This window comes from Pundamilia nyererei, unplaced genomic scaffold (assembly GCF_000239375.1).
Source record: "Pundamilia nyererei isolate P.nyererei 1_Seehausen unplaced genomic scaffold, PunNye1.0 scaffold00027, whole genome shotgun sequence".
NCBI lineage: Eukaryota > Metazoa > Chordata > Actinopteri > Cichliformes > Cichlidae > Pundamilia > Pundamilia nyererei.
The window spans coordinates 338,584-348,596 of NW_005187428.1; the positions used below are offsets into that span (position 1 = coordinate 338,584).

The following is a 10,013-nucleotide window of genomic DNA, read 5'->3' on the forward strand; positions in this document are numbered from 1 at the left end:
AATAATAAATGACAGATTTAAGGATATTTTCATAAACTATTCATTTACCACATCAATAATCAGCATGGCAGGGCAAAATATCTTTTCTAACATAACCTTTAAAAAGTGAAAGGAGATAGAAAGACAGGTGAGAAAGAATAAAACTTAATTGACTTTTTGATGGTATTTTACACACAGTACTGGTACAGTATCTAGAAAATGTGGGAAAATACTGGCATCATATACAGTACTTAGCTACTTCTGAAGAAATTATGATGGGACCCTAAAAAAAATTACTATGAACAATAATGGATTTCTATACATTTAGTCAGATTACCACTTTTGTTGTACGATTCAGATAATTATGTATTCAAAGTTTTTAAATGACATAACAAAGAAAAATATTTCTTTGTGCCCCCCTTTCCCTGTTAATGCCCTACCTGGCCCCCTGGACAAACGTTGCTAGACCCGCCCCTGCACAGTTACCAGCTGTCAGGTACACAGAAAAGGATCCTGGTGTTATTTGTTTCTCAGAAACAGTTCATAACTTCCCTTCAACTCATTCATGTCACCTAAAAGGTAAACCTGTTTCTCCATCACCTGTTCAGCTCTGATGACCCAGTAAGGACATCTCCTGGTAGCATCTTCATGTTTCCCTCTCACCACATAACCAAACCATATCATGACCAGCAGCTTTTACAGCTGAGGCTCCAGCAAACATCAGTTGATACTAGAAATTAATATCAAATAAATTCTAACAACAGCTGATCAAGCTTTTCATAACTTCTTACCTGAAATTCAGTTCACCTGACACTCGGACTGGCGGCCGCCTCGGGTCTGTCCTCCTCCTGCCTCCCCTTTCTCTCATCCACCTACTGGCCTCTACCACTTGCTAATGTTACTGAATCTGTGGAAGCTCCGCGATAGCCACCACCAAACAACTGAGTTATTTTTACACATCTCCCAGCATCTGGCCAGTCCACCACCTTTCAGTGTTTATACCGTTACGGAAAAACAAAAATCGGCCCATAAAAACGAAAAATCACATCGGCCCACCGGGCAAATGCCAGGCATGCCCGATGGCCAGTCCAGCTATGTTGCCTCGCAGCAAAAAGGTCTTGGGTATAAATCTGTAATCTGGCCAAGTTTGCAGTGGGTTCTCTCTGGGTACTCTGGTTTCCTGCCACAGTTAAAAGTCACGCAGTAATTAGGATTAGGTTAATTGGCGTTTCTAAAATATCTGTGAACATGAGTGCAGATGGTTGTTTGTTTCTCTGTGATAGACTGGTGACCTGTCCAGTACTCTGACTCTCACCCTATCACATCTGGGATAGGCCCCAACCTCCCTGCAACCCTGGTAAAGATAAGAGGATGGATGGAGTGGAAGTTATGATAAATGCCTTAACATTTTATGTTAGCCAGACCCTAGACTGTTGAACACTCCAAAAAATAACTCATTTAATGAACTTAAAATAATCATGGAAAGGATTTGCACATTAATAAATGGCTTTCTATTACGATTAAGCATTTTTGTCACACTAACGTAATTTGCATGGGTTGGATCAACTCAATTAAATTAAGTTGGACTCAAATGTAGTGAAACAGTTGATTCATCATTAATTAATCAAGTGCATTAAGTTGGAATAACAGAATTGCATAATGCTAAAATAAAGCAATTTTAATTATGTGGAAATTCTTTCCATGATTTTTTTATGTTCATTCAAAGAGTTATTTTTTTTGAGTGTGCTCGCCCAATTTAAATCTAATGCTCCATCGCTGTATTTGGCTCTTTGTCATTTTCCTTTTGATATTTCTGACACCGGATTTGTCACGTGGTGTGTGAAATTATTCTCCTGTAGGAGGTTTGTTCTATTGAGGAGCGCCTTTAGTTAGTAAATGTCAAAGTCACATCTATCTGAATCCTAAAACCCACAATTTCTCAGCAGCACAGTGTCACTGTGAATGTAGAAGGAAGCACTTTGTACCCTCTTGCTGGTGAGCCACGCTTTGCTTATTATATGCCATGGATGTTTCCGTGCTTCCAAAAAGGCAATTAAGACATGTAACAATTTTGCATGTTATGGCTTATTACCAACAGCTGCCACAAAAAACTGTGTCTGTATTATATCCGTGTAAAAACCAGCTAAACACCTAAACATCACATGCAACTTTCCCCACAGAAATCTTGCTCTTGTTGTTTCCTGGACCCTTTAAATCATGTTCAGGCCCACAAAACGCCCCACAAAAGACAAAAAGCAAACAGTGGGAATGCACTTGTATTGAAATAAGCACTGCTCTTCACAAGAGCTGCATAAATACCTGCACCCTTTTCTAATCATATGACAATCACTTACATTTATGGCCAATGCTGTCTCTTTATCTTAAAGCGTCTGTTCACTATGCACTTAGTAGCGGCTCAAGGGCCTGAGAGAAGAGCATTAAAAGGATCAATATCAAATCAATAAATGGTTAATGGTTCTCGTGTGTAAGTTTATGCTTCTCAGTGTGCAAATGTTCTTCCTAAAAGTGCAAATATGCCCAGAAAAGTGTCTAGCAAGGTTTCTGATTGTAACAAAAGGGGGGGAAACCAGACTGCTGATACATGATCGATTGCAAATAACTGTTAAATACGAGGTTATATTTGTAAATCATAGAGCATAATGCACAAAACACGCTGTAGAAAAACCACTTATTCTAGATATGACTGACGGAATGCTTATTTTCCACCCAAAGATATTTTTCTGCTGTGAACCATGCCTTAAAATTCTGCGGTCGGAAACACAAACGCTCAAAGATCAGCCGCATGACTCTGCACTGGTGCTGCGCGCTTTGCCTGACCCTGGAGCCACCGCAGAGGGGCCCTTCTGCCTTAAAACAGGCAGTCTGCGCCTTTTAGGTGACGGGGGACTGTGTAATATGAGTCGGGATGAAAACTGCGCGCTGAATCCGGCTGCCAGTCCAGATGCTGTTCGCTGGAGAGAGAGAGGAGGTGCATGATGGATCCCGTCCCACTGCTGCTCATCATCGTCACATCTCTGCCAGTTTGCTCGGCAGTCTACACTGGGCCCCTGCAGCCCGAGATCTCCAATGGCACTTTCCATCACTTCTTCGTCCCGGATGGAGATTACGAGGAGACAGAAGATCCCGAGAAGTGCCAGATGCTGTTTAAATTTTCAGATGTGTATCCATGCGCGGCCTTAGAGGACAGTGACTCTGTGGTGAGGGAGGACTTCGTCCTCACGAAGCTGCAGGCGGAGGACTCGGCGCGCCTGCTCGAGGGCATCGGCCGGACTGTGGCCCAGGATCTGGACGGAGAGGACAGCTACGGAAAGTTCCTCCGGCGGGAGATCTCCCAGATCGGCGAGGCTTTTTCAAACGTGGACAAGTCCCTGGTGGAGCTGGAGGTGAAGTTTAAACAAAGTCAAGAGACTGAGCTAAGGGAAGAGCAACAGCTGAACGGGCATGTGGTGAAGCAAGTGGGTGACGTTAGGGACGCACTGAAGGAAACCACCGACATCTCGCTGGCCCTGAAAGATAAACATGAGCTGCTGTCTCTCATCATTCGCAGTCACGGTACCAGGCTGAGCCGCCTAAAGACTGAGTATCTTAATGCTGGTTCTTAGTGGGGCTGTGGGAGCTTTAAGTGTGTGTTTGTGTATGTGTGTATGAAAGAGAGAGCGAGAGACTGAGGAAAAAGAAAGAGCGAGGACGCTCCAGTTCATTAACCAACTGGAAAGTTTATTGTGGCTTATGAATATCCTTCTTAAGCATTTGAACTTCTCTGACCTTTGGTTGTTCCCATTCCTTGGAGCTGTGTCACTGAAGGAGCTCTAACAGAAATATTAGCACATTCCTCTGAATCAGGAGGGAACAAAGAAATGTGGACATAAGTTATGTCTGCAAGGAACCCTCAGTGCCACCCCAGAGGAGAAATCTTATCCAGAAGAGAGAGTGTGAAAACAACCCCCCCCCCCCTCCCCCAACATGGATTTATTGTCAGTAAAATATGTAACTCTGTATGATTTTAACTATGCTGTTCACGCTGTTAGGTTGTCATAACTGATCAAATAAATATTAAATATCTGATATTTCTCCCTTTCTTTCAAGCAAGACAAAATGTTCTTCATTCTTCTCACCACATCAGGACTTTCAGGTATTTTCTTTTTCAATGTGAGACGTCTCCCATCCTTTAAAATTTGCGATGTGCAATAAGAACTCGAAATCTTTGAAATTGTAATTTTTTTTTTCACTTTCATCACTTTCATGTGACCCTCCTCCTCCCTCATGTCTTGACATCACCGTGTTTGCTGTTGGCACTACAAATGGCAGGCTCGACTGTCCCTTCAAGTGGCCGTGGTTAATTGGCGTCTGAAGTCTGTCACTGCCTCCCACTTCCATCTGGAAGTAATCTGCTCGAGTATGAAATATGCTTCTTCAAAGGCCGTCACTGTCATCATTATCTAGTCTTTTGTCTGTCATAATCCACGCAGTTCGAGGTTGACATGAGATGTTACTGTGTTTAAACTCTGAGCTGTTTTGGATTATGTCATTTTTACTAAAAATAGGCTTTTAACTGGCAAGTTGTTTATATGCCTATAAAAAAAGCCCTGTTTTGCTCTTGAGTTTATTTCAGAGACACTGTTTATGGATGGGAAATTGTTTTGAATTTCCAAAATAAGCATTAACCCTGGCTAACAGGGTCACACATAAACACATCTGTTAGGCAGTCTTCATTTGAAGTGCCTTGGATTTAATATCACAAATGCCTTTGGTGGTAATCTCTGTATTTTCTTTCTCTGACTACCGTAAAATGTTCTTATTCCAGCCAACGTCTGCAACAACCACAAAGTAACAGCTACAAGCATGCCCACTTTTTTTCTTTCTTACTTTTTTTGTTAACAGAGATAATGTCTATGCAGATGTGAGTGAGCCAGATGGGCTGCAATGGGCGCAACTGGGTGTGATTTCCTCTGTCTGGTTTTCCTCACAGTCCAGCTTCCCCTGAGGGACCCCTTTTTAAAAAAACAGCTCTTTCTTTCTTAGCACAGTGCAGACCAGCACAGCAAAAACCCAGAGCTGCAGGAGCTCCTGAGAAACCCTATATGTCTATACAGCTCTTAATTTCCAGGGGCACAGCACAGGGCTCCAAGATTTGATTAAAATATTTGGACAAAATTTCCACTGTGTTAGTAAAAGTGGAGCTATTCGCAAAACCTCTCATAAGCAACCTGCCCATCATAGTTAATTTGTCTTTTTTGGCTCTGATATAAATCCACCTATAGGAAAATATTTTTTTCCCGCAAGATTAGATTCAGATCCACGCTGCTTAGAGGCACGACTGCCCGAGCGTTAAGCATGCTGTTGAAGAATTTATTCTCCTTAAGAAAAAGAAAGAAAGGTCAAGAATGCAGACCAGAGTCGACCTGAAACTACTCTGACCCGAAAATGACAGGCCTCTGGGGTGCTATTGTTAGAAAGGAGAGATTTGTTAAGTGCTCCATCTGCTACTAGTCTTACCGTAATTATTACTGCAATGAAACGACTGATAGTTTTAATATGATTCAACTGCATCTGACGCTCTTTTAAGGAGCTCTTGTTCAATAAAAATAGAGATACTGTTTAACATCTCAAGTTTTTTAACACATCTCAGTGGACCAGCTCCATGACAACAGAGAAATTTCCCACTGAGCAAAGTCTGCCTTCTGCTAAAGACCATGAAAGCTCTTGAAAGAGCAGGAAAGTGAACCTTGAGATAAGACTTTTTTTCAGATTGCTGTGTTGAAGGCCAACCCCCCCCCCCCTTTCACATACTCAGGAGCAGAATTAATTTACATCCTTAACAAATGTTGCTGATGTAACAAGACAACATAACTAAGTCAAAGACGAAAAGAAGTGAGAGCTTTAACTTCAGTAAAAAAAATAAACACTTATACCAGTGTGGTATGCAGAGATGTAAGCAAAAATCCTACATTTAAAATTAACTTTAGTATAGGAAGTATTGTTAAAGAAAACAAAATGCAGAATAGCCCATTCGGAAGGGACGGATGACCTCTTTCACTGCTTAATTGCAATGAAAAAGCATTACTTTGCTGTAAGTGGAAAAGTTGATTCCTTACTCTATAGTAGCTGGTGATCAACTATAACTATTTATGTATATCAGTCTGTCTTATGTTTTTATATTTGTAAAGTCATTACTTAATTGATGAGAAATGGAAAGTACAATATTTTTTTCAAAAATATATTTTAGTATAAACCAGAATAAAATACCAACATTTAAGTACAATGGCCTTCAAACTGTACTTTAGTAAATAGTCCTTGCTACTTTCAGCATATGGAAAACTAAGTACACTCTTACTGCTTCCACTGAAATTCAAAGAGTAAGGCACAGTGAGGTGCTACTAATTACTTGATTACACTTGATTAATTAATCATCTGTATGTGTGAGCACCCTTGTAAAACCAGATGTTTTGGCAGTTCGATGTCTGCAGCATTCAGGTGGGTGTTAATGGAATACCAAGAACTGTTCCTGCCCATCAATTTGAGATGAGTTATGAGGCCATTTCCAAACAATTTGAAGTTCATCATTGTGCAGTGAGGAAGATTATTCACACGTGGAAAGCTTTCAAGACACTTCAAGCTCAGACTGTGCAATGATCGGAGAAACTGCCAAAAACAAAACAAGAGGTACATCTCAGACTCTGCAGGCCTCAGTTAGCATGTTAAATGCAAAAGTTCATGAATATCACAATCAGGAAAACAAATGTGGTTTGTTTGGAATGGTTGCCAGGAGAAAGCCTCTTCTCTCTGAAAAAAACATGACGGCACAGCTTTGGATTGCAAAACTGCATCTGAACAAAACAAAAGGCTTCTGGAACAATTTCCTTTGGACAGACAGGACCAAAGTGGAAATGCTTGGCCATAATACACAGCACTCATCCTGGAGCGAACACTTAATACTAACTGTCAAGCACGGTGGTGGAAAAGTGATGATTTAGGCTTGTTTTGCAGTCATGAGTCGACAATGAACTCTTCTGTATAGTCAAATGTGAAGCCATCTGTCTGACAGTTAAAGCTTGGTGTAAAACTGCATTATGTAACAGGTCGATGATCCCAAACGCAGCAGCAAATCTTCAACAGAATGGCTGAACAAAGATGTTGCAATGGCCCAAAGTCCAGACCTCAACCTGTTTGAAATGCTGTGATAGGACCTTAAGAGAGCTGTGCATAAATGAGTCCCTCAGTGAACTGAAGCCACGCTGTAAAGAAAAGTTGGCTACAAGCTACTGAATCATGGACTGCATTTAGCTTTTCTTTTCACAAGACTCCACAGAGTCCCATTTGACCTTATATAGAGAAAAGCATACACGCTTTTTACTCCACTTATCTGACATGGTATTAGTCACTGTTGGGGTTGGGGTTTTTAATGCAAAGCATACTTAAAGTTCAAGCAATTGAATGCACTTTGGCCAACAAGCCATGGGTATGTAGCATAATTAGACCACCTACAGCACCGGATGACTTTTTAATGATGTGGGCACATGTAGGACATGTATGATTCCTCCTCATTAACCACACAGTCCTTTGTATCATTGATACCAGACACTGTAACACTGCAAAACAAACCAGTCTTCACAATTCGTTTGAACAGTTAGATACATTTACAACAGAGGACTACTGTTTATTTACATGAAAAATGTTTTCATGTTTCCAGGGGCTGTTAACGGAATAAAAAGGAGCTCTTTGCAATGAATTAACGGTCCACTAAGAGAGTCTGTGCATCCTCTGGCAAATGATTTTATCACTGAATATATTTTGTTCATTTATGATGGAGAGTGTCTATTTACTTAAATCTCCAGTGACTTAAGTAAACAAACACTGTGCCTAATCAACAACAGGGATTTATTTGAAGACTGCAGATGAAGATTGCCACAATCTGAGCAACAGAATAGCACCGATGAGCAGCAAAAGTTCAGGAAATGAGTGAAGCCAATATTTGAATTAGCTGTCAGAACGATTAATTTTTTTCTTAAAACTAGTACGCATGAAAAAAAAAAAACCTTGAAAAATTATCAGCAACATCAGTGTGTTAATCTGTGAATTGTCAGCATGTTGTGATCCGAGAGCTTTGGATGAAGATATCCGGACATTCCTCATTTTATGTGGCCCTGCTGTTTATAAACATAGATTGAATTTCCACTGAAGCGTGCAGGCGGAAAAAAAATTACTTCACTTTCATGTTCTATTAAATTTGGACTGATTTATTTCTGTCAGTTTTGTCACTCAGTTTTGGTCACTGACGCACATTTTGGCCACTGACATTTGCACATTTAAGCATTTAGAAGTGGTTGCATAAAACGGTGGCCTGCAAGCAGCTCCTCGTAACACCAAGAGAAATAAATTCAGCTGCAGTTTTAAAACAATGCTGTAAACGCCTTGACTCGGTTAGCAGGCCTCTTCTGCCTGCTGGCATAACAGTGAACACATGTTAAGACATAAGACAACCACAAAGGTTTTTTTTGCTTTTGTTTCTTTTTATATGATGTCTGTTCAGTGCATTACATGAGGGGGGAGGGAAAAAAATACTTTTGCATGGCTCTTTTATTTTTCAAAAATATTCCGACAGGGGTAAGACCTCAAGAACAACAAAACACTTCCCTCAAACACAGTTTGGTCTAATGCTCTTTTTTTTTTTCCTTGAATAAACACAAATGCATCTGCATACATACAATTCATAAAGTACATGTACATATCTTGTTTTGAATGGGTACATAATGATACACAGTTGCCCTTTGAAATGTGAATTACAAGTCCATGGTTTGATCTTCAGTTCCCATTTGAAAGTTGTGCTATTGACCTCCTGCCAGTGCATCTTTTTCTCTTTTTTATTCTGTTTTTCTTCTCAAACTAGCAGATTTTACAAGAAGAAATTGTTATATTCTCCTCTTGAAGAGCAAGCAATGACACTCAACAGTTTATTCATAAAGAGGGACAGAAGAAAAAAATCAAAAAGCACCAGAGGAACTGAAACCGTCTTCAGTCAAATGTCACCTCTTTATCATTTCCCATGTGAGTGCGAGCAAGTGTCCCATGCTTTCTCTGTGCCTGGCTAAGTGAAGGCTTTCTCTTCTCTCTGAGTCCCTGGGTGAAGCTGTCTCTGGAACAGGGCTCGTCACTGTTTCACAGATGAGACAGGTGTCTGTTTGGTATGCCCGCGGCCTGTCACACACAGCCGTTCTCCTGTCTGGGCTTGTGCACCGCACTGGCCTGTGGGGGGTAGAGGGAGGGAGCGAGTGTGCACAGGAAGCCAGCCAGCAACGTGAGGCCCAGTCCACCCCACGCACAAAACATGGACCAGCCGTAACCATGACTGATGTCCTCTGGTATGCCAAACATGTAGCGCGGATAGCGGGACAGTTCAAAGTTGATTCCGGCCACACACGTGCAAAGGGAGATTATGCAGCACGTCCCTGCCAGAGAGCGAGGATGAAACAAGTCAGCAACCCGATTTGATCCCCCCGTTTTGATGCGCCACGGTTAATAAAGACCACACCGCCCCTCTGCGGTGAGTCGGGGCAGTGCTATTTATGTAAAGAACTTCTTACCTCCCATGAGGAAGAGAAGTCCGGCGACATACTGCATCAGATCGTGGTCTTGACAGCAGCCCAGAGCGCCTATGATCCAGCCGAACATGATGATGGAAATGGCCATTCCTATGAAACTGGCAGTCATCCTCTGGAGATCTGCAAAAAAAAAAGGCACAGCAGAAAACACCGTGTATGTCAGGGGGCGTGCTCAGTTTTTCTACATTAATTCATCAGATTAAAAAAAGGTAACTCACGAAGCGCGTGCCACTCATCCTGCCTTATTGTCTTCGTCAGATTGATTGGCAGATTTCTGGGGAGCTCTGATGATGAGTAGTAGTATTTTATTGGTGTGCAGCGTGGAACCAATCCTGTGGATGTAAACAACACAAAAAGGATGTCTCACATTAGCACTGAGACGAGATGAAGAGGATATCACAAGGCTCGCTCCTG

The 10,013-nt window shown here is 41.5% G+C and overlaps 2 protein-coding genes across 2 annotated transcripts in view; one reads left to right on the forward strand and one right to left on the reverse strand.

Annotated features, from left to right (window-relative positions):
* The first annotated feature begins 2,791 nt into the window (after window positions 1-2,791).
* fibina (fin bud initiation factor a) lies at window positions 2,792-4,059 on the forward strand. Its single transcript, XM_005727974.1, has one exon. It carries the CDS (start codon window positions 2,973-2,975, stop codon window positions 3,600-3,602), a length of 630 nt encoding a protein of 209 aa, XP_005728031.1. The 5' UTR covers window positions 2,792-2,972; the 3' UTR covers window positions 3,603-4,059.
* A 4,503-nt stretch (window positions 4,060-8,562) lies between these two features.
* tmem276a (transmembrane protein 276a) overlaps window positions 8,563-10,013 on the reverse strand; it is a 2,693-nt gene continuing 1,242 nt past the window's right edge. The window contains exons 2-4 of the mRNA XM_005727977.1: window positions 9,818-9,931; window positions 9,582-9,719; window positions 8,563-9,446 (exon numbers count right to left, since the gene is read on the reverse strand). Coding sequence (XP_005728034.1) covers window positions 9,199-9,446; window positions 9,582-9,719; window positions 9,818-9,931 — 500 coding nt within the window. The 3' untranslated portion in view covers window positions 8,563-9,198. The remainder of the gene's footprint in view (window positions 9,447-9,581; window positions 9,720-9,817; window positions 9,932-10,013) is intronic.